The 23,336-nt window shown below is 38.4% G+C and overlaps 3 protein-coding genes across 3 annotated transcripts; all 3 read right to left on the reverse strand.

The window, feature by feature from the left end:
* Positions 1 to 6,191: 6,191 nt before the first annotated feature.
* On the reverse strand, positions 6,192 to 9,682 carry LOC127094259 (ruBisCO large subunit-binding protein subunit alpha, chloroplastic). The gene is made up of 3 exons (XM_051033116.1): positions 9,520 to 9,682; positions 6,676 to 8,334; positions 6,192 to 6,574 (listed from the first exon to the last, which is right to left on the reverse strand). Exons 1-3 carry the CDS (start codon positions 9,680 to 9,682, stop codon positions 6,192 to 6,194), a joined length of 2,205 nt encoding a protein of 734 aa, XP_050889073.1.
* Positions 9,683 to 15,767: 6,085 nt separating this feature from the next.
* On the reverse strand, positions 15,768 to 17,452 carry LOC127094260 (uncharacterized). The gene is made up of 3 exons (XM_051033117.1): positions 17,231 to 17,452; positions 16,322 to 16,541; positions 15,768 to 16,189 (listed from the first exon to the last, which is right to left on the reverse strand). The coding sequence occupies exons 1-3, from the start codon at positions 17,450 to 17,452 to the stop codon at positions 15,768 to 15,770; spliced, it is 864 nt and encodes a 287-aa protein (XP_050889074.1).
* Positions 17,453 to 17,614: 162 nt separating this feature from the next.
* On the reverse strand, positions 17,615 to 19,755 carry LOC127094261 (uncharacterized). Its single transcript, XM_051033118.1, has 5 exons — positions 19,333 to 19,755; positions 18,889 to 19,212; positions 18,447 to 18,837; positions 18,108 to 18,246; positions 17,615 to 17,849 (listed from the first exon to the last, which is right to left on the reverse strand). The coding sequence occupies exons 1-5, from the start codon at positions 19,753 to 19,755 to the stop codon at positions 17,615 to 17,617; spliced, it is 1,512 nt and encodes a 503-aa protein (XP_050889075.1).
* Between the last annotated feature and the right edge of the window lie 3,581 nt (positions 19,756 to 23,336).

Below are 23,336 nucleotides of genomic sequence, written 5' to 3' on the forward strand. Positions count from 1 at the left end.
AATGCCTCATCAGGCTCTCAACTAGGGTTTGAGACTCTCAAGGCAAGGAGATCAATCAAGAGGTGGTTCACATTGGTTATAGACATCATATATGGTTCCCATGATCTTCATTTATCATTTTGACCAAGAATTCATCAAGAGTTTGAAGCTTGTTTGCCTTGGAAACCCTAATTCATCTGGGTATCTTGTGTGACTTCCTCAACAAGTTTCTTCAACATTTGATCAAATATTTCAAGGGATACTTCATTATACATCATGTTATGCATATATGATCCTCCATGAGTCCAAAAGATCAAGATAAATTCAAGTTTGCAAGTTGGTTCATGGTGGTTGACCAAAGAAAGTCAACTGGTCAAAACTAGGGTTCCCTAGACCCTATCTCCTACATTTTTGTCATATGAAAATGATTCCAAGATAAAAGTTACTACTTATGAAATTAAAACAACTTTAATGTTGAGGTCAAAATCTAGTCTTTCTTGGAAAGTCATTTTTTATGGTGAAAGATTATAGGTCATTTTGTCTATGCCCTAGTGAGAAAGTCAACTTCCAAAGACCATAACTTTCTCAATTTTTATGAGATAAAGGACATCCAAGTTTCATGATAAAATTTAATATGTTTTATCCAAACTTTATTCTTTGAGAAACTTTAAATTCAACTTGCAAGGGCATGTGCCAAGAGGAAACATTATAGGTCATTTTGGGCCATTACCATTGAACAAAAGATTTTTCTCAACTTCTAAAATACATAACTCCTTCATGACAAATCCAAATAAGGTCAAATTTGTGACCATATTGAATATTATTGAAATAGATACAACTTTTATGAAGGAACTTTTTCTATTTGAAGCTCATAGCAAAAGTTATTCAAGGTGGAAGAAGTGAACATTTGACTTGGGACTTAGAACAATTTCAATTATGTTTGATTTCCCAGAATTCCACCTCAAAATTCATCATGATACAAGCTTCAAATGGAAAAGTGTTCAATATAAAAGTTGTTCCCCTTGATCTCACCTTTCTAAAAAGTCAAAAGTCACTTCATTTGGTCAATATTTGAATGACTAACGCATGGATTTTCTTCAAGGTTCCATTTGGATGAATCTCATTACCACTTTTCAATTCCAAATGCATGGCTTCATGTCACACTTCCAGCATCACTCATGATCATCTTTGGACCTTTTAACATCACTTCATGAGCCTATCATACTCCAATGCAAGCATGCACATGAGAATTTCTATTTTTGGCATTTGAATGGAAGTGTGTGGAAATCAATTGCCTAGCCTATAAATACATTGCCTCATGCTCAGAATTATACACACCTTGCCCAAACTTTGCTCCTGTAACCTTCCCTTCACCATTAGAGGATAAACTTAAAGGTTTTCAATTGAAAATCGAGTTTTAATTTCACTTATGTTTTGAAGTTGAAACTCCAAGAATCCAAGCCCTTCTTTGATCGATTTCACCTCCTGCAAGCTTTTGGAGTCAAGCCAAGGTCAATTGGAAGCAAGATTCAAGCTACTCAAAGGTGATTTTTCAGAAACATTCTCTCTTCTATTTTCTCTCAAATATTCACCATTCTCTTTGATTTTCGGTTGGCTGAAGTCCTACCAATGTAGGAGTAAGACCCCAATTTTGACCCTAAGACCCCTCATGCTATCCCATCGTATGCATTGGCTTTGGGATCACACCTTGGTATCCTCCTTACCCCTCATTCATTGGGTTTGCATAGGGAGAGGTCACCAAGAACATTTGATTGTATCATTGTAGCGGTAAATTCATGACCATCAAGCTATGGATAAGCTAGACGTCAATTAAACTAGAGTCGCCACCGCGCTTTTATTGCTTTGAAAGGAAAAGGGAAAAGTACGAACAAAACCCAAAAGTAAGAAGTTTTTAAATCAAAACTAATAAAATGCCAGAAATTACAGGTAAGGGGGTTGGTTACACAGAGGGAAGGTGTTAGCACCCAAAGTGTCTTAGGTACTCCTAGGGAGCCCTTTCTTGTGTGTATATGTGTTTTTGTATAAAATGATGTTTTCAATAGACAGAGTGGGAGGTGAGGAAATAATTCATTAATTATATTTTTGTGTTTAACAAGACCTTCGGACTTGTGCCTACGTACCAACATAAAATGAGGGATCAAAACCTCGTAGTTCGTGGTAACAATTTCAAAGTGGCGTTGCTTTTAACAAAAATTTAGGTTTATCAAAGGCACAAAAGGCCTAAAAAGGTTTGAATGAGTGTTAGTTATTTTTGTCTTTTGAAATTTTAAGTCAGGTATAGTTAGGTTCATTTACAAGTTTGATTAAAAAAAGATTTTTAAAATGCAAAGGCATAAGACCAAAGTTTCTAATTGGAAATAAAGTCTAAGTTTAGAAATCACAAGCAAAGAAGATTTTAAAAAGGAGGGAGAGATTTGAAATTAAATAAGCGGGGAAGAGATGAAGAGACTAATCTTAAGCAAAAATTTAAAAATTAAGAGTTGAAAAGATCTGACCAATGGGCTGCAATCCAATAGCCAAGAATGTCAAATAGAAACCCCAATTTCCCTTGGACTTTAGAATCAAGCAATATCCATACACAAATAGCAAGATGAAGAGCAAGGCATCAAATAAAGATAGCCATATCCATGCTAAGCAATTCCATGATCTTCTTCACAAATTCCCATGCATCAGATGAATTCAAAGATAAACACCAGGTACAAGTTCAAAGTAACAACTTCAATAAGATCATGTAGCATATGAACTCAGATGGGATCACAATACTTGCTTCAGATGAAGTTTCAAATCACAAGCACTTGGTTTCATGAAAGTTGGCATTGGCCAAGTGTCGCAACCCGAAAAATACGGTCTGCGAAAAAAACAACCGGCGAGAAAGAAATGACAGAAGAGTCGCCACCGTGCGTTATTTATCCCAAAGGAGGGAAAGGAAACGCTCGAAGTAAACCTGGAGAAAGGAAAGGAAAAGACAAGGTCTCGCAACCAAATCTTGGGTTCGGGAGTCGATTATGCGAAGGGAAGGTATTAGCACCCCTACGCATCCGTAGTACTCTACGGGATCCACTCTTGTCGTTTCTTGTCTAAAGGGTGTATGTTTATCTAATGTACTATTTACTAAAAGAGAGGGTCAAAGAAAATGACTCGCACGGATGTCGCATCCACTGCATACGTATCTCATCTGAAATGAGAATCAGAGTCTTCGTAGCTCGGCTACCTAGGGGTTAAGGATAAGTGTGCTCGCTAAGACATCGCGTCTTATGCCTACGTATCTCATCGGGAATGAGAATCAGAGCAAAACGTAGTTCAACTAACTACGGGAACAAAGGTCTCGATTGCAACTAGGGCAAGAGAAAGGGAAAGGTCTCGATCGCAACGAGGGCGAGAGAAAGGATCGCAACGAGGGCGAAAGAAAACAAGGATTAGTTGTTAGTTGTTAGTCAAACTCGGCAAGACATCGCATCTTGTGCCTACGTATCTCATCTGAACATGAGAATCAGAGTTGCCGTAGTTCGGCCACATAGGGATTGCCATCTGAACATGGCACCTACACACAAAAAGGTGGCAAACATGGAGCCCGACTGCCAATCACTGGACTTACATCAGCATCCGAACCCAACAAACCCACACTGGAACCCGAATGCCACTCGATGGACTTACATCAACTTCCAAGCACACAACAAGAACAACAAACAACAAATTGCCAAGGAGTCGGGAACTCGAGCCTAGCAATTGTCAAACAAACACACACAAAAAAAGGAAAAAAGGTGCCCGGAGTGGTCTCGCACGACCACCTGCCTACATACCTCGTCTGGAACAAGGATCAGGGCGATGTAGTTCCCCTTCATAGGGGGTTGAGACACAAAGGTTGAAGAAAAAAAGGGCGCCCGGAGAGACCTCGCACGGTCTCCTGCCTACGTACCTCATCTGGTATGAGAATCAGGGCGACGTAGTTCCCCTTCATAGGGGTTGCCATCTGAACATGGACTTAGAAAGGAGGACACCAGTTGTGTCAAAGGAGAGTGGGCAATGTGTTCACGTCCTAGCAGTAGGTGTCGCAGCTCGCTGAATCGAGTCTTAGGCAGTTACCTCTTTGCAATAGAACGGACTACATGCCACAAGATCGGAGACGCTCGGAAAGGTCTAAAAGAAATGGGGAAGCTCTGCCCTAGAGTTGTCATGCAATGTGTACTTAAGTGTTTAGGATTTACAAATGGGAACATCTACCTAATGTTAGCATGCAAAGGAATATGGGAAAACTACCTATGTTATCATACAAAAGGATGTGGGAATCCTACTTATGTTATCATACAAAAGGTTCTATCTAATGGGTGCTACCTAATCGGAACAAGAATCGACGAATGGAGCGAGGAGAAGTGTTAGGGATGAGGGTAGATGGCGATGCATGAAGCAATCGACTTACAAGGTTGATGACGATGCATAAAGTAGTCGACTTACAAGGTTGATGGCGATGCATAAAGCAATCGACTTACAAAAGGGTGGATGAATACGTGCTGGTTCTGTTAGGTTTTGAAAAATGATTACTCGACGTTGGATCGAGGTTTTGGTCTTGTTTTGAAATGGTTATCGGGTGTTCATTTTATTTCTTGTATTAACAGATGAATAAAGAATGAAAGAATATTATACATTTCATGGGAGAGGGATACATTTGTTATGAATGGGGGTTGTCATGGCAATCAAAACAATATAAATATATGCCTCATACACCATACAAGTAGGCCACAGTTAATCAAACAAGTAAGGTATAAACAGATATATAATCGAATCAAATAATCAAAGAATGAAATAATAAAGCATTAAACAATGTATGAGTGTAAGTGCGAAGTAACCGGCTCATTGTAAGAAAGCCCAAGAGTAAGCTATGTGAGGTCGATGGCGATGCTTAAAAAGCAATCGACTTACAAGGGTGTAAAAAAATGGGCTCGATATTAAATCGAGAAAAGTGTGATTTTTATAGTTTGAAAAAAAAAAAAAAAAAAAAAGGTTTTTGAACTAAATTCAAATACAATAACTACGCATTATTAACACATGAAATTATAATAAGCATAAAAAAAGATATTAACAAAATACTAAAAGAATAAAAAATGCTAAAAGAAAAATAATATAACTAAAAGAAATAAAATGCTAAAAAACACCACTCATGAGTATTGAACCCACCCCACTCAAGAAAATGCACACTGCCCTTCTCCACCAGACCACTCAACAATATTTGCTACTGATATACTATGTTAAATATATGAACCGGACTAAAAAAGATTTAAAATAAAAAAACAAAATAAACATTTTTATGGGTTTTTTATTATCTCTGTTAAAAAACAAAATAAGCTAAATAAATAAAAAGTAAATAATAATAATAAAAGAAAATAAAAGCATATACATTTTTCTGATTTTTGTGTTAAAAACAAACTAAATTAAATAATAAAAGAAAAAATTAAAAAAAGAAAAAAGAAAATGGAAACAGAAGCTCGTCTCCCTCACTCGAGCTCAAACCTTCAGCACCTCACTCGCATCTTTCCATCTCACACACGAATCCCTCTCTCGCTCTCAACAAACCCCTCTCAATCACTCTCAACTCTCACAATATTTTCAACAGCAAGCACATGAGAAAGATAAACAAGAAAGAAAGAGAAATACTTACAAAGTGTCGTGGTGGTGGTGGCGGTGAAGAACGTATAGACGCCGGCCTCCAGGTAAACGGTTCTAGGTCTTTTTCCTTCCTCAGATTTCCGCCTCTAGCTTTTCTGTGAACAGTGGCCGCTCCTCCAACCTTTAGAAATTAGGGTTTTTTCTCTTTTGATTTTTGCCTCTCAGTTTCTGTTGTGCTCTAGGTTCTTTTTCTTACTGATTCCTCCCTTTTTATAATCCCATTGCTAGGGTTTGGATGAGCTCAAAAGAGTATGGAATTGGAAGTGCTTTCTTTTTGTGCTGCTCTGTTGTCTATCCCATTTTGGTGTTTGCTCTGAAAAAGGTAACATGTACCTTGTACTTCTTCTGTGAAAATGTTTCATTTTGTTGCTTGTGAATTTTTACCATCTTACTGAGTTGTTGTGATTTTACTGCAGTGAATTTTCTTGCAACTTTGAGGCTTCTGTTAACAACACTCAACCTTGCAAGAGTAGCTTGTTTCTCCATGTGAAAACTTCACTGTTGGTAAGAAACAAATTCACCGCTGTAACTCACTTGAATATATGTTTTCCCTTTTTTTTGGAATTGGACTGATTTTTGTGTGTTGTTGCTGCAGCAGTATTGAATAAACCATCTCCTTGTCCTGATTTGCACGACTTAGAAGTTAGTAGGGAAAGAACCCTCTGATCTAACAAACCAAACTCATCATCCTCATACTGAGTTAACTGCTTCCTCTGAAAGGACTGCATTCTGAATACTCGATGTATGCGATCGGCAGCTTGTGTAGCATTGCGGACAGCGGTTAGAGAATCCTTAAGACAGAGGGCATCAGGCATATCATTATAGACCACAGGTGTTGCAGTTCGCTCCAAAACTGTCTGTACTGTTTTCATTCCTGGAACTTCTTGCTTACCACCTTTTTGTTGATCATCCACTGTGAGGGTTTCAAGGTGGCTTGTTAATGAAGACTCTGCTAAAAAAAACCAGAGAGTCCTTTGTGCCCATTGCTAGAGGCGAGATCTGCAGCTGTTCTACCTGAAGGAAACTCTGGAGATGGATCCTCCAGTTCGGTCTCTGTGGCAGCACCGACCTTGATGACAGCAACTCCACCAGACAACTTAGCGATTCTCTCGGCGAGTTTCTCAGAATCATAAATTGAGTCTGTCTCAGACAACTCTTTCTTTAGTTGTGCAACCCTGGATTGCAACTCATCCTTTGATGCAGCATCGGCAATAATAGTGGTAGAATCCTTGGAGATGGTCACCTTCCGGGCCAAACCAAGTTGTTCAATTGTGGTGTTTTCAACGAGAAGGCCCAGATCACTGGCTTGGAACTCAGCACCTGTCAATATAGCAATGTCTTGAAGAAGGGCCTTTCTTCTTTCACCAAATCCTGGAGCTTTGATGGCAGCGACATTAAGGATACCACGCAGCTTATTAACAACAAGGGTCGCCAAAGCCCCACCAGTGATATCTTCAGAAATGATAAGCAAGGGGGCTCTCAATTGAGTGGTTTTCTCCAGCAGAGGAATGATATCTTTGATTGCTGAAATCTTCTGGTCGGTAATCAAGACTCTAGCGTTCTCAAATTCAACAATTGATTTCTCTGGATTTGTTACAAACTGAGGGGAGATATATCCTCTATCAATCTCCATTCCTTCTTCAACTTCAACTGTCGTGTCAAACGAGGAAGAAGACTCAATGGATAAAACACCATCGGGTCCAACCTTGTCAATCGCTTCAGCAATCATTTTTCCAATCAACTCATCATTTCCAGCAGAAATAGTAGCAACAGCTTTTATATCATCTCCACCTTTAACAGGCCTAGCCAACTTCTCAAGCTCTTCCACCAAAGCCGCCACAGTTTTATCAATTCCTTTCTTGATCGACACAGGATTAGCACCCGATGTTACATTGAGAAGTCCAAGCTTAATAATTTCCCTAGCCAGAATCGAAGCCGTTGTAGTCCCATCACCAGCAGAGTCATTAGTTTTACTTGCAACCTCCCTTATAAGAGCTGCACCAGCATTTTCCATGGGATCAGGAAGCTCAATAGCTCTTGCAATTGTCACACCATCATTAACTACCTTAGGACTTCCAAACTCATCCAACACAACATTCCTCCCTCTGGGTCCAAGAGTGAGGCCAACAGCATCGGCAAGTTTATCAATTCCGGCTTGCATAGCGGAGCGTGAATGTTGGTCAAAGGCGATATCTTTAGCGGCGGCTTTAACCACAAAACGGTTAGGTTTCTGCCTGAAATTGACCCTTCCATGTTGTTTAACCTTCTTGCTGAGACTGGTCTGTGCACTTGTTACCACTGAGGCATGACCCCTGAATTTTGATACAACAGATGCATCTACAAGATCCCGGCAATAGACGAAGCCATCCTCAGAGCCACCAGTTACATGAGCATCCGTATTGGTAAGGCAGCAATCCAATTTGTATGACTTATTAGTGTGGCCCTTATATTCTTGTAACAGTTCACCTGTGGTTCTGTCCAAAAGACGCACAGTAGAGTCTAGGCAACCGGCTAGGATGCAGTTGCCATCATTTGACAATGATATACAGTTGACAGATTGCCCAAAGCTAAAAGATATTTCTCTGCCAATACGAATGCCAAATATCCGAACAGTTCCATCAACACTTCCTCCAATAATTTCAGTTTTTGTTAAACAGACAGACATCACACTGTCTGCAAATGTGTCAATAACCTGTATTGGCTCAGTGTTGTGGGATTTTGGTACTGCGGTAAGTTAACTTGTTTTGCACTGTTATGATTGTTTGAAAGAACCAAATGCTGCCATGCATCTTTTGTTATGTGATATGAAGAAATGATTGCAATGAGTTCGCATTGGCCTTTATCAAGGGTTTAAATCCCTGTGTACAAACTTACAAGGCTAGCCAGCATGGAAGACCGACTTAGGATGCCATAAATGTCATGGTTTGCTGCTAATTCCTGTTGTTGCTCTAAAGGTAAGATTCAGATCTTTTGCAATCTTCTCACAATCCTTGTATGAAATTTTTTTCAGTAAGATCATGTTGTTGTGCAGGATGGTTCCTTGCTCAATATTTTGCATTGCAGGATTTGACATATTGTTGCTAAACCATCATGGCAGGTCTAATGTATGACCTGAAGTGAATCCCTGATATGGAATTGTTAGATGATTTCCTGCTGGTTACGTAACAGGCTCATAACTTGGTCACTGCAGGGTTTGTTATGGGTTGCATTACGGTTCTTGGTTGGCTCAAACAGGGCAATGGTATCCAGCATGTTTTTTTTGCAAAAATTGTTGTGGCTTCCATTCATTTTTTTTGTTTAATGATGCTCTGAACCAATGTCTACTGCAGGGTCCAAAAGAAACTCCTCATGCGTTTTGCTACAACCTGCGGGCGGACACCGGAGCCCAACCAGTTACGCACTACAGTTCGCGGATGGAGCTTTGATGGAGGCATTGGCAGAACCTATACCAGAGGATCCTGATGACTGGATATGATGGCCTATGAAATTAGATACGTAATGTTGAACAAAATTTGCAACTTTCTCAAAGTTATGAAATAAACTCTGTACTGAATTCTCCAACATGTTAGTTACTGTTGCGGCTTGCCTCTGTGTGTGTGGGTGCTATTGTTTTGCAGGTTGTAGGAATTTATTTGTTTGCTTTTCCCATCATCATGTAGTATACAATCTCCATCAACTGTCTCGTTTATTTGAATGACTGAATCAGTCCCAAGTTCAATGTTATTCAAAGAAGCTCCAACCTCATTTCTAGGACCACTTTCATCATTATCACAAAAACATTCGACACCATTGTGCCTTTTGCAAAAAAGACTGCCTTGGACAAGGAAGACTCGGGACACTTTTCTTTACACGTGTTACATGTATTAAGAGAAGCAAAGTCAACAATTAATGGATTAGATTGTTGTATATCACCATCTTTACCGGAAACTGTTGCAAAAGGATTCCTTGTACTACTAATCTGAGAAGAATCATAAAATTCATTGGCTTTGTCAGTTGAAATTGTAACTGAATTTGGTGCCATCAGTGTAAGAATAAAAATGAAACCTTTTTATTTGTGTCAAAACCAAAAACTGAATTTTGATCAATGGCAAAGGAAGATGATTAGAGATTTTTTTCTTCAACGCTAAAGGGTCATGGTTATATTATTACAGTTTTTTTTGGTATGTGTGATTGGTTTCTGAAAAATGAATGAAAGAAAATCAGAGAGATTTGTTATGGAATTTTGTGAATAAGAGAGTATGTTTAGAGAGAGAGAGAGAAGAAGTTCTTCAGTGTTGTTTTACCACATGTAACAGTACCTTTGGTGTAATTTGGATATGGACATGGGTTTATTTTAGGGTTTTCGGATTTGGGTCGACTTTGGTCAAAGTTGACCAAAAAGTCAACTGTTGACCAAAGTCAACAATTGGTCAAAAGTGTCAATTTTTGTATTTTTCTTGTATGGAACCATATGTACTGGTTTAAACATGGATGAAATAGATTGAAATGGATTAACAAATGGTTTGAAGTTGGTTTCCAACTTGTTTTGCCTTATGACTTGAATGTTTGACTTTGAAAAGAACATGACTGATAATGCACATGAACAAACACCATGACTTTGGACCAAGACCAATCCTCATGTAAAAACCAAAGTAAGGTTAGGCCAAGCACGCTAAACAAACATAAAAAATTCAGGACCAAAATCGGGGTATGACACCAAGTCCTTTTGCATAGGGAGTGTTGCCTAATTCTAAGTCCAATGTCTCAGAGCAAATCTAACAGTACACACAAAATATCTTTTAGGTTTTTTTGTTGACATTATGTACATTAAGGTCAAAGGACCACAAACACAAACAAGTATATACAATCACAAAATAAGGCTCAAATGAGCAAAGTGAAAATGGCATTAAAGTAAACAAGTCGAATTGTATGAATAATGGCAAATGAATAAAGACTAAAAATTAAAGTGCATAAAAGTAAATGACTTGAAATTAAATGTTAGTTGTTAGTTAATTAGGAGTTAGTATTGCTTTTACTTTTGTTTTGTTTAAGTCATTCTTTGGAGAACACTCAACCCACTATTCATAAGCATGGATCCTTGAACCAAGACATCTTCCAAAGGAAGGAAAAAAGGCCAAGTTTCCACACAATACCATGAAAGTGAGGAGACTTACAATCTCACTTACTAGAATGATATGTCTTTCGTGTCAACAATTTAGCGCTATGTTAAGCAATCGTAATTGGACTTATGTAGAAGTCGCAACTATTTGAGGCTAGGCAATAGAAATTTTAGTGTTAATGCATGTTAGAGATATGGTATTATGAACCATACTCCTAAAACATACCACACTTAAAATAATATGCAAAAGGGGTGGACCTAATCTCATCCACACTTATGTTGATTTTGCAATCATTTAGCCTTAAGATATAGAGATATCATAGGTCCATGAAATGAATGAGAAGAGAATGGGATTGAGATGAAGAGGGTGGGGAAATGGAATCAACACAAATTTTTCAAAGGAGGACTTTTATCAAATTAAAATCATCCATTCATTTTGGGAGATGAAATATCCATTTCATCAATCCTCTAAATCCAATGATTTTAACTCAACAAAGTCAAATTAACCTTGACCAAGGTCCAACAACACAAGTCAAACTCAACAAGTCAATATCAAAAGCTCAACACAACCTTTTTTTGCATTTAAACAATTAAAATCAATTAAATAATGCATTAAATTAAATTATGGCTGGTCAAAATCCTAAAACCTCATCAAGACACCAAATAAATAGCCATGAGATTTATCATAGGTTAAACAAGGTCGAAGGACCTTGTAAAAAAAAATTCATTAATTTTGGAAGCTTAAAATTATTTTTAAACAATTAAAAATATTCACAAAAATAATTAAATCATAAAAAATATTAATAATGATCCAAAAAATATCTTTAATTTAGAAAATAAAAGAGGAATTTATTTAAATTTTTTGGATCAATATTAAAATTAATATAAATTAATGAAAATAAACCAAATAAAATGAAAAATCAGAAAATAGAAAAAACGTGGACCACTTGATCTCCCTCATTAATTGAGGTGGCAGATCAAGCGGCTGCTAGCGCAAGTTCATGGTGGACATAAGTCAAAGCGCCGCAGGGATGGTATGCAAAACCAAGGTACGAGATTAAACATTTGAAATGGATCATGTGGTTCAGATGAATGCAATCACACCACCTAAGCCAAAGCACTGGTCTCCTTCTCCGGTGAGCTTCATCGGACTGGTTCACTCGCAACCATCACCAAAATTAAAAAGAAGGACATGAATTTAAAGTAAAAATGCTTAGGAGATCGAATCTAGCCTCAATTTCTCCTAACTCCAGGTATATTGAAAGATACAGGGAGTTGAATTTGAAGGTGTATGATCTGAGTTGCTTCGATTTGACCTCAAAGCAACTCAATCTTGTTGCCTATATTGGTAGGAATTCAGACAACCAAAGAACAAGAAGAATTATGGAAAATTGAGTGAGAATCGAAGAGAGGAAATTTTTTGGCAAATACCTTCAATGCGGGTCTATATTCAATCGATCTTGCTCTTGCTTGCTATTGATCTTGCTCAGGACACTTGATGGAGTGGAATTGGATGAACAAAAGGCACATGACTCTTAGAGATTTAAATCTCAAAATAATGAGATTCAAACTCAATCTCCAATGGAAATTCTCAAGGTTATCCTTTGAATGAGAGGTTTTTGGAGGTTGGGATTCAAAGCTGGCGCGCAGAGTCCTTAATTCTGATGGCAAGGGGTTCTATTTACAGCCATATGGATTGATATTTGCACACTTGAAATGAAGATCCAAAAATAGCAATGTACATTGCATGGGTGCATGGGCGTGTAATAGGCCCATGTAATCACTCCTTCTGGTCCATAATTCAGTAAAAGCATTGTTGAAGTCATGTTGGAAAGCTATGCAATTGTGTATGAAAGTTTCAAGCTCACTTATGCCAAATGATGATCCAATGTTCAAGCCATATGCATGTCACGAGTAAGAACTTTCATGTTGAACACTTTTTCATTTTAAGCATGGATCATGATTAACTTTGAGGTGGAAGTTGGTAAAATCAAACATGTCAAAAAAATTCTAAGTGTCAAGCCATATGTTCACTTATTCCACCTTGGCTAACTTTTTATGTGAGCTTCAAATGAAAAAGGTTCCTTCATCAAAGTTGTATCTCTATCAATGTCCTTAAAAATGGTCACACATTTGACCTCATTTGGATTTAATATGAAGGATTTATGCATTTTTGAAGTTGAGGAAAATCACTTGTTCAATGGCATTGGTCCAAAATGAGCTATAACGTATCCTCATATCACATGCACATAAAAGTTGATTTTACTCTTCCTCCAAACATCAAAGTTGAAGTAGACATCTTGAATTTGATATTGAAACTTGGAAATATTTCATCTCATAAAAATTGAGCAAGTTATGGCCTTGGGAATTTGACCTCCAAATTAGGGTTTAGACAAAATGACCTATAATCTTTCACCATAAAAAATGACTTTACAAGCAAAAATAGATCTATACCTCAACATGAAAGTTGTTTGGAATGTCATTTAAAGTAACGTTTATCTTATAATCATTTCCATATGACAAAAATTGTAGAAGATATGGTCTATGGAACCCCAGTTTTGATCAGATGAATTCCTCTGGTCAACCACCGTGAACTAACTTGCTAGCTTGCCATTCTCTTGACTTTTGGGACTCATGAAGGATCATATATGCATAAGATGATGAAATTTGAAGTATCCCTTGAAATACTTGATCAATTGATGAAGAAGCTTGTTGAAGAAGTTACACAAGATACCCAGATGAATTAGGGTTTCCAAGGCAAACCAATTCCAAACTCTTGATGATTTCTTGATCAAAATAACATGTGAAGATCATAGGGATTCATATATGATGCTTATAGCAATAGTAAACCAAATCTTGATTGAACTTCTGGCATTTAGGGTCTTAAAACTTAGATGTGAGCACATGATCTACCTACAAAAGAGTTAGATTATACAAAGACATATTTTTGGTATTTTGGTTATAAAAAATGATAAAATAAAAATTATGATACAATCACATGTGCTTGGTGATCTCTTCCAATGCAAACCCAATGAATGAGGGGTAAGGAGGATGCCAAGGTGTGATCCCAATGCTAATGCATATGATGAGAATAACATAAGGGATCTTAGGGTCAAAATTGGGGTCTTACAACTTCCCTTATTTAAGGACGTTCTAACTGAGGAGATGAAGGTTAAAATCTTCGCATCGACTCAATAGAATGAGCTTAAATAACAACATATAGAAACAAATTTTGGTCTCTAAGAGGCCTTATGATGCATATGAAATTAATGTTAAAATAATCTTTGTGGAGAAATGTTTCCACAAAGGAAAAGAATCCGGAGAGACTGAAAGTCCACAGGAGTATAATGCATTCCGAAAGGAAAACTCACTAGGGAGACAGTGCAAAATAAACGCACTCTCGGTCTAGGTTTAACAACATAGAGAGATTCACCATTAATTTCCAAATATTTGGCTAAACTTGATCAAATTCTCCATCTTTGCCCATTTTGCAAGTAACCTTGATTTTCTTGACTAAACTTGATCAAATGACTTCAATGATCATATTTTCATAATCCTTGACTTGAAAAGTCGATAGTTGACCAAAAATCTTAAAAGTCAAACTTTGACTTTAAGCATTTGTTGACTTTTTCATCAGTTGCGTTCAAACTTTCATCTGCTTATGAACCTAACCTCTTGAGCCATATGAATTGTATGAGTGGGTTATGAGTACACATTTTAATACCTTGGATCATGCCTCAAGCCATAGAATCATGCTTTGGTTAAAGAGCCAACATCAAGCTGACTTTGACCAAAACCCTAATTTTGAGTGTCAGATGAATTGTGGCTTGATGAACTTGAGATGGAATGATCTTGAAATTGATTCTTATTGATGTAAGTCGCCTGATTACTTGGTAAGAATGAGGAGTTTGAAATGTTAAAACTCATGTCAAGTCTTGATTGATCAATCTTTGAAAGCTCTTGGTGTAAAACCCTAGCTTAAGACAAACAAAGTAAAAAATCTTTTTGTATTTTCAATAGGTTAGTAGTGCAAAAATGCTAGATCTCATGCAAATGGTACAAATGATGGTGGCATCTTAGGGTTGAAAATTAGGGTATGACAGATGCCCCTATTTAAGTTTCTTCAATCTGGAGATATGAATATTGGAATTTTCATCTCGACGTGATTGAAGGGATTTAAATACAAACATGCACGGTTTTTTTGGCCCTAAGAGGCCACCAAATGCTTATGATATGATATGCATGCAGGACTCATCATTTTATTGTTCAGGTTTGAACCATTATCAGTGATGATTCGTCTTGGCACACCATAACGGAAAATAAGTTGATTCTTGATAAATCTAACCACCACCTGCTTGGTCACATTGGCATATGAGGCCTCTTCAACCCACTTTGTGAAATAATCAATAGCCACCAGAATGAAACGATGTCCGTTGGAAGCTTTGGGCTCAATCATACCAATCATGTCGATACCCCACATAGAGAAATGCCATGGAGAAGAGAGAACGTTGAGCAGAGTCGGAGGTACATGTATCTTGTCAGCATAAATCTGGCATTTGTGACACTTCTTCACATACTTACAATAGTCAGCTTCCATTGTCATCCAATAGTAACCCGCTCTTAACATTTTTTTAGCCATTGCATGTCCGTTGGAATGAGTACCAAAGGAACCTTCATGAACTTCTTGCATCAATAGGCCTGCTTCGTGTCTATCCATGCATCTGAGCAGAACCATGTCAAAGTTTCTCTTGTATAACACGTCTTCATTCAGAAATAAGTTACTAGCCAGTCTTCTCAAGGTCTTGTTATCTTTGTTTGATGCCCCAGGTGGGTATTCTTGACTCTGGAGATAACACTTGATGTCGTGGTACCATGGCTTGTCATCCGAGACTTCTTCCATTGCAAATACATGAGTAGGTCTATCAAGACGTATAACATCGATCTTAGGCACATCATTCCAACGGTTCACAATGATCATGGAAGCCAAAGTTACCAAGGCATCTGCCATCTAATTTTCCTCACGAGGGATGTGATGAAATTCAATATTGTTAAAGAAAGTAGATAACCTCCTTGCATAGTCTTTGTATGGGATTTGGCCGGGTTGACGAGTTTCCCATTCTCCTTTAATTTGATTGACAAGTAGAGCTGAGTCTCCATAAACATTGAGATTTTTTATTCTAAGATCAATGGCTTCTTCTAGACCCATGATGCAAGCTTCGTATTCCGGCATGTTGTTCGTGCACTTGAATGTTAATCTTGCAGTAAAAGGGATATGTGAGCCATGAGGAGTGATGATTACTTCCCCTATACCATTACCATAAGCATTAACTGCTCCATCAAATATTAAACCCCATTGAGAACCTGGCTCTGGCTTTTCATTTAGAAGTGGTTCATTGCAATCTTTGGCTTTTAAGTACATCACATCTTCATCTGGAAATTCAAAATTTATAGACTCATAATCGTCGATTGGCTGATGAGCTAAATGATCGGCCAAGACACTTCCTTTGATAGCTTTCAGGGTGTGATACTCAATGTCGTATTCGGACAGGAGCATCTGCCAACGAGTAATTCTTCCGGTCAATGCAGGTTTTTCAAAGATATACTTAATCGGATCCATCTTGGACATCAACCAAGTTGTGTGATTCATCATATATTGACGGAGACGCTTGGCAACCCAAGCCAGAGCACAATAAGTTTTCTCTAGCATGAAATGTCGGGACTCGCAGTCAGTGAATTTCTTGCTCAAATAATAGATGTCATACTCTTTTCTTCCTGTTTCATCCTGTTGACCCAAGACACAACCCATAGATTCTTCTAGTACAGTCAGATACATAATCAATGGTCTTCCCTCAACTGGAGGGGACAAGATAGGAGGTTCTAGCAAATACTCTTTGATACTGTCGAAGGCTTTTTGACAATCATTCGTCCAAACACAACCCTGGTCCTTTCGGAGGAGCTTAAAAATAGGATCACAAGTAGCAGTCATATGAGATATGAACCTCGAAATGTAGTTCAAATGTCCATGGAATCCCCTCACCTGCTTTTTTGTTTGAGGTGCTGGCATTTCCTGAATGGCTTTAACCTTGTCGGGATCAACTTCAATACCCTTTTGACTGACGATGAAGCCTAAAAGCTTTCCTGATCGAACCCCAAAGGTGCATTTGTTTGGGTTCAAGCGGAGTTTGTATTTTCTCAAATGCTGAAACAGTTTCAAAAGATACTTAACATGATCTTCCTCAGTCTTTAATTTTGCTATCATATCATCTACATAGACTTCAATCTCTTTATGCATAATGTCATGAAAAAGAGTAGTCATAGCTCGTTGATAGGTGGCACCAGCATTCTTAAAGCCAGGCATTACTTTGTAGAAAAATGTGCCCCAAGGTATAATAAAAGTTGTTTTTTTCCATATCTTCGGGTGCCATTTTGATTTGATTGTAACCGGAAAAATCTATCCATGAAAGAGAAAACCTTGAACTTGGCGGTGCTATCGACCAACATGTCAATGTGTGGCAGAGGAAAGTCATCCTTAGGACTGGCTTTATTTAGATCTTTATAGTCAACGCACAAGCGAACCTTTCTGTCCTTCTTGGGAACTGGCAAAATGTTGGCCAACCACTGTGGATACTCTGATGTGACAAGGAAACCTGCATCAATCTGCTTTTTCACGTCCTCTTTGATTTTGATCGCCATGTTCGACCGAGTTCTTCTTAACTTTTGCTTGACCGGTGGACACTCTAGCCTCAACGGTAAACGATGCTCCATAATATCGGTGTCCAACCCTGGCACATCTTGGTATGACCAAGAACACACATCAGTATATTCTCGGAGAAGTTCTATCATCCTCTCTCTGAACTATGGCGCGAGCAGTGCTCCAACTTTGACTTCTTTTCTATCCTCTTCAGACCCTAAGTTGATTACTTCCATAGGCTCTTTGAATGGCTGAATGGTCTTTTCTTCATTTTTGAGCAGTCTAGAGATTTCATCTGGAATGTTTTCCTCTTCTTCTTCTTCCGCTTTGTACACAGGGAATTCAAAGTTGCAAGAGGGCATAGGGTTATTGATTTTAATGGATATGTCATGAATTAATCTGCACATGTGATTTTATGCTTATTTTAGAAACAAATAAAAGTGTGAAGTTATGTGCAGCTATCTGGAAGTGTTTATTTGCTTCTTTTTTTAGATTACCATTTTCCAGAAGAAAAAAAAATATTAAAAACAACAATATGGAAACAAAATAACATTTTCATTGATTTAATTCTTCAAACGCAAGCCCAAACATTGTCACTTTCGCCTTAGGCCTAACAAAAGGATTTTTTTGAAAAGAAAAGAGACAACAAAATATTACTTTGAAATATGAACAACAATAGGAACATCAACAGAGGTCCAATTTTGGCGAATTACTCTGTGAGCTATGAAGTCGGTCGGAACATCTTTAGGATTGTCTTCCACAATGGCATTGGCTTCAGCTGCTTCGTCTTCTGATCCTGGGATGTATTCAATTCTATATGATGAGGAAAGTAGAAAGGCACATATGCATCTTCTGCCTCAAGATCATATTCAGGATCATCACAGTAGGGTTCCCATGTTGAATCATTATCCTTAGTAATGACACTAACTTCTGGAAAAGTGGGATTAATGAACCCTCCACTATGGAAAGTTTCTTTGATTGAACGAACAGATCTACTTCTATCTTCAATTTTCTTGGAAGTAGGAGAAAAGCCTAAACCCTCTCGGTGTTTATTTTCTTGGAGATCCAAAAAATTTCCCCAACCATCGGTTATACCATCATTGACTAGCCGTTGTGCATCCTTGAATGAAGAGATGAATACTCCTCTCTTGATATCTTTGTCAATCAAAGAAAGGGCTTGGAATTGAGTTCCAACATCTTCTTCAAGTTCAAGATAAGAGAAAGATGATAAGTGGCTCACAACCAGTGTTTTCTCCCCATAGACTGTCACCAGTTTCCCGTTCTTCACAAATTTAAGCTTCTGATGCAGAGTGGAAGTAACTGCCCCAGCTTCATGGATCCAAGGCTGACCTAATAAACAACTATACGCAGCTTCTATGTCCATCACCTAGAATGTTATGTGGAAAGTATGAGGTCTGATGGTCATAGGAAGGTTAACTTCTCCAATGACTGTTTTTCTAAAACCATCAAAAGCTTTGACAATAATCCCGCTACTCCTCATAGGAGCACCTTGAAAAGAAAGTTTAGAAAGTGTCGATTTCAGCATGACATTGAGAGATGATCCTGTATCAACTAACACACTTGACAAAGAGTCATTCATATAGTTGATTGAGATATTTAGTGTCATGTCATGATTTCTTGCTTCTTCGGGGAGCTCTTCATTACTGAAACTCAAGTTGTCGCAGGCCGTGATGTTAGCGACGATACCATCAAATTGTCCAACCGTCACATCATGGTCTACATAAGCTTGTTCTAAGACTTTCTGCAAAGCTTCACGGTGAGCCTCAGAGTTCATCAACAAAGATAACACAAATATCTTGGAAGGTGTATGCAGTAATTGTTCCACCATATTGTATTCACTTTTCCTGATGAGCTTCAACACCTCATCATCATCACTTTTCGGATTCATGTTATCAGATTGGCCAACCGGTTCAAAAGGGACCTCAACATGAGCCTGCTTTCCTGCTGCGACATCCTCGGTCCTTTTTGCAAATATACGCCCACTCCTTGTGACCCTACTTACATCAGCGACGTTAACAATGGAGGGTAGAGGAACATCCTTTCCATTCTCAGTCATTGTAGCATTGTACTTATAAGGAACAACTTTATCAGACTGGTAAGGAACTGGGTCCGGTAAGTTAATGACCAGAGGAGTCACAGAAGTCTTCCGACTGTCATAAGTAATCTGTATAGACTCAGATTCGTTGAACTGAGGAACTATGACATTCACTTCGTTGTCACTATTGACCATATTGACTTGATTATAATCTTTGTCTCGGTAGGCTTCAATGTAACCTTGGTCCATTTAATCCTGGAGATCTGTTACAACAGTTAGGCATCCTTTGAGAGTTCCTAGAACAAACCCTACAAGAGGCATAATTATGTGGAGGCACAAAACCATTCTTGCTATATCTAGCGTGTTTCTTTACTAAGCTCTCTCCCAATAATCGTACATCATGGATCCGGAAACTTCTCGGGCAACCATATACCATGTTAACTGAGGTTGAACCATGTTGCGGTAGAGGATTAACTTGAACATTGGGGTTTACGTCCTTAAATGAAAGGATACCACTCTTGATGAGCCTCTGAACATCTGACTTTAGACCAAAAAAGTTTTCAATGCTAGGTCTTGGTGCCCCTTGATGGTAAGCACAAAATTGATTTTCCTTGTACCAATAGGGAAGGTCCTTTGGCACAGGTGGTGGAGACCTTGTCTGGACATGATTTTTAGCTAGCAGTGCAGGAAACAATTTTGCATAGGACATTGGGATAGGATCAAACTGTGGCCTTTTTTGAATACGATTTTGATTGTTGAATTGAGAGCAAGCCTGTTGTGGAGGCTGTTGATGCTGTTGATTTGGTGGTTGTTGTTGAACATGTTGTTGTTGCGGATAATGATGTTGATGTTAATGCGATAACTGTGGTTGATAAATTGGCGCTACCATTGGTGGACTAATGATTGGTGAAACGGCTGTAACATGTTGATACTTTCTTCTTTGTCTGCCATATGAAACGACACTAACATCTGATTCTTTCTTTTTGGAGAAATTATTGGCGAATTTATTAACATGACTAGAAGCGCCATCTTCCTTAGTCAAACGTCCCTCTCGGACTGCTTCCTCAAGTCGCATGCCCATGTTTACCATCTCGGTGAAATCACTGGGTGGACTAGCGATCATGCGGTCATAGTAGAATGAACTCAGAGTTTTCAAAAAGATTTTAGTCATCTCTTTCTCTCCAAGTGGAGGGAAAATCTGTGCAGCAATTTCACGCCACCTTTGAGCATATTCCTTGAAACTCTCATTGTCTTTCTGAGACATGGCCCGGAGTTGATCTCTGTCTAGAGCCGTATCTACATTATATTTGTATTGACGAGCAAAAGCTTCACCAAGGTCGTTGAAAGTACGAATCTTTGCAACATCCAAGCCCATGTACCACTTAAGAGCGGCACCAGTTAAACTGTCATGAAAGTAGTGGATCAGAAGCTGATGGTTGTCAGTCTGAGTGGACATCTTCCTAGCATACATAACCAAATGACTTTGAGAACATGAATTTCCTTTGTATTTCTCGAAGTTTGGTACTTTGAATTTAGGCGAAACTTGAACATTAGGAACCAAGCAGAGTTCAGAAGCGGTCTTGCCAAAAAGATCCTTACCTCAAAGAGCGTTGATTCCCCTTTGCATTTCTAAGAACTGATCTTGAAATCCCTCTAACCTTTCATCTACTCCCACAACTTCACTTGGAGCTGCGTGAAAAATGTTTTCTTCTTTATAAGGAGTTGTATGCACCACAGGAGGAGGTACAGACATCATAGCAGTCATTACTGGAGCTTCAACATTTTGAGGGCGATATCCTGTTGGCATATAACCGTGAGGCATGCCCCAAGGGAAACCGGGTGGCATGTGATATTGTTGATCATTGACGACCACCACTGGGATGGGTGTTGAGACGTTCTCAGAGATTGTTGTTCGTTGCAATGGATCTTGAGAATTGTTCGATGACTGATTCTGTGCATCCACAAAAGTTTCCATCATAGCAGTAAGCCTTTCCAAACTGTCTTTCAAGGTGATTACTTCCTCCCTGAGGTCTTGGTTTTCTTGTTCAAGTTAACTCATCCTTCTCCGGCGACTAGCTCGAGTATTGTACTGGTGATTCAGTTTGACTATTGGAGGGAGAAGACACGTGTAAGTTTCTTGAAATGCAAGAACTTATGCTTGAATGATGCATGATATGCAAATGCAAAAGATGAGTTTTAATTTTTTTAAGAGACTCAATAATTTATTGCAAATATTATAGAGACAAAATTTGGTATAAGCTGAACAAAAACCTCTTTTTATTAAACAACTGAGGGATTACAAAGGGTGAAATACAATTTCAACGATCCTAAACAACACAAGAGGAAAACAACTAAGTCTATGAGTCCTAAGGAATCTCATATGTAGAAAGTCCTGCTGCTGGCTAATGCTTCCTTTTCTGCCTCTTTGGCTGAGCATTCTCAATCATAAGCTTGTCGATGATTCCCTTCCAAGCACCTGAGGTGGGAGGTATGTTGGAGTACTCATGAAATGGCTGGACTTTAGAGAGAAGTAAACCTTCTTGTTCCTCATGTTTCTTCACAGCTTGTTGTTCCAAAATCTCAATCAAATCATCCTTCTCCTCTAGCTGTTGCTCCATCTTCATCTTCTTATCATTCAAGACATGGTACTTGCCTTCCCAAGTGTCTCTTTCCAATTTCAACCTATCCAAAACTTCTTGAAACTCTTCCCTATTCTCAATAGGAATGGTGGATGATTATGTTATAGAAAAAGGGAATGAGGTTTTCTCAAGAGCATATGGCATCTTAAATTCACTGGCTCTAGCACAAACCCATTGGGTGTAGGGCTCAAAAGCAACACAATTCTTTCTTTCTAATCAGTCTTTTCCTTTCCTGTGAATGTTGCGCCAAGCATGTATGATTTTGTCCTTCAGACCGGAACTCTCTTCTTCCTTGAGGTAAAAGAAACCTGACAACATAAGGTTATCGAGTTTATCCACCATAGGATATCCTAACTGGCATCTGGCAAGGATAGGGTTGTAGTTAATTCCCCCATGTACACCAAGGAGAGGTACATTAGGAAATTCACCACAACTGTCAATAGTTACTCCAACATCATAGGAGGGGTCATACCAATATATACTCCCTTGATCAATAGACATGAACCTCTAAGACCATCTGAGCTTCTGTGGATTCTCCCTGAAGAGCATAGATCTGGGCAAGTGAGAAATAAACCACTTATATAGGAGAGGTTCACAACAAAGAATGATTCCACCACCTTTCTTAGTCCTGTGATGGATAGAATGGTAGGTATCTCCAAGTAATGTGGGTATTGGGTTACCAATTAATAAGATTCGTATAGCATTAGCATCCACGAAGTCATCAATGTTTGGGAAGAGTATAATTCCATAAATGAGTAGAGGAAAAATGGCTTCAAAGGCATCTCTACTATTTTCTTCTACAAAGATAAAGGCTTTCTCCAACAGGAATCTAGAGGTTAGACTTAGAATCCCTCCTTTTTTAGTGAAGTTGTCCTTCACAATAGACGTTTCTAGGTGAAGTGCTTCTACAATAGCTGCTGATGTAGGGGTCTTCTCTGAACCACTGAATGGTAATTTGTTAGAGACTGGCAAACCAAACCAATAAGAGTATTCTTCTAGAGTAGGCATAAGTTGGTAGTCTGGAAATGTGAAGCAATGGTAGAGTGGATCATAAAATTGTACCAGTGTGTTGAGAACTCCATCTTTAACCTTGGTCTTCAAGATACCCATAAGTCTTCCATACTGAGCTATGAAATCCTCTGGACTAACTATCATAGAACCAAGCTTCTTCAACTCTGTTAAGTCAGGACA

This window comes from Lathyrus oleraceus, chromosome 6 (assembly GCF_024323335.1).
Source record: "Lathyrus oleraceus cultivar Zhongwan6 chromosome 6, CAAS_Psat_ZW6_1.0, whole genome shotgun sequence".
In the NCBI taxonomy this organism is placed as follows: domain Eukaryota; kingdom Viridiplantae; phylum Streptophyta; class Magnoliopsida; order Fabales; family Fabaceae; genus Lathyrus; species Lathyrus oleraceus.

What these genes read in the sequence shown, in the direction of transcription:
- LOC127094261 (XM_051033118.1), bottom strand. Translation starts at nt 19,755, where the DNA reads ATGGACCAAGGTTACATTGAAGCCTACCGAGACAAAGATTATAATCAA. An exon ending in GAAAAACAGTCATTGGAGAA is followed by an intron (nt 18,838 to 18,888) that starts GTTAACCTTCCT and finishes ATAACATTCTAG; the next exon opens with GTGATGGACATAGAAGCTGC. An exon ending in ATTGTTGTTCATATTTCAAA is followed by an intron (nt 17,850 to 18,107) that starts GTAATATTTTGT and finishes TCACATGTGCAG; the next exon opens with ATTAATTCATGACATATCCA.
- LOC127094259 (XM_051033116.1), bottom strand. Translation starts at nt 9,682, where the DNA reads ATGGCACCAAATTCAGTTACAATTTCAACTGACAAAGCCAATGAATTT. An exon ending in CTTTGCTTCTCTTAATACAT is followed by an intron (nt 8,335 to 9,519) that starts GTAACACGTGTA and finishes ACACATTTGCAG; the next exon opens with ACAGTGTGATGTCTGTCTGT. An exon ending in ATCTCCAGAGTTTCCTTCAG is followed by an intron (nt 6,575 to 6,675) that starts GTAGAACAGCTG and finishes AAACCCTCACAG; the next exon opens with TGGATGATCAACAAAAAGGT.
- LOC127094260 (XM_051033117.1), bottom strand. Translation starts at nt 17,452, where the DNA reads ATGGCGATCAAAATCAAAGAGGACGTGAAAAAGCAGATTGATGCAGGT. An exon ending in ATAGCACCGCCAAGTTCAAG is followed by an intron (nt 16,542 to 17,230) that starts GTTTTCTCTTTC and finishes TTGGGTCAACAG; the next exon opens with GATGAAACAGGAAGAAAAGA. An exon ending in ATTGACCGGAAGAATTACTC is followed by an intron (nt 16,190 to 16,321) that starts GTTGGCAGATGC and finishes TTGAATTTCCAG; the next exon opens with ATGAAGATGTGATGTACTTA.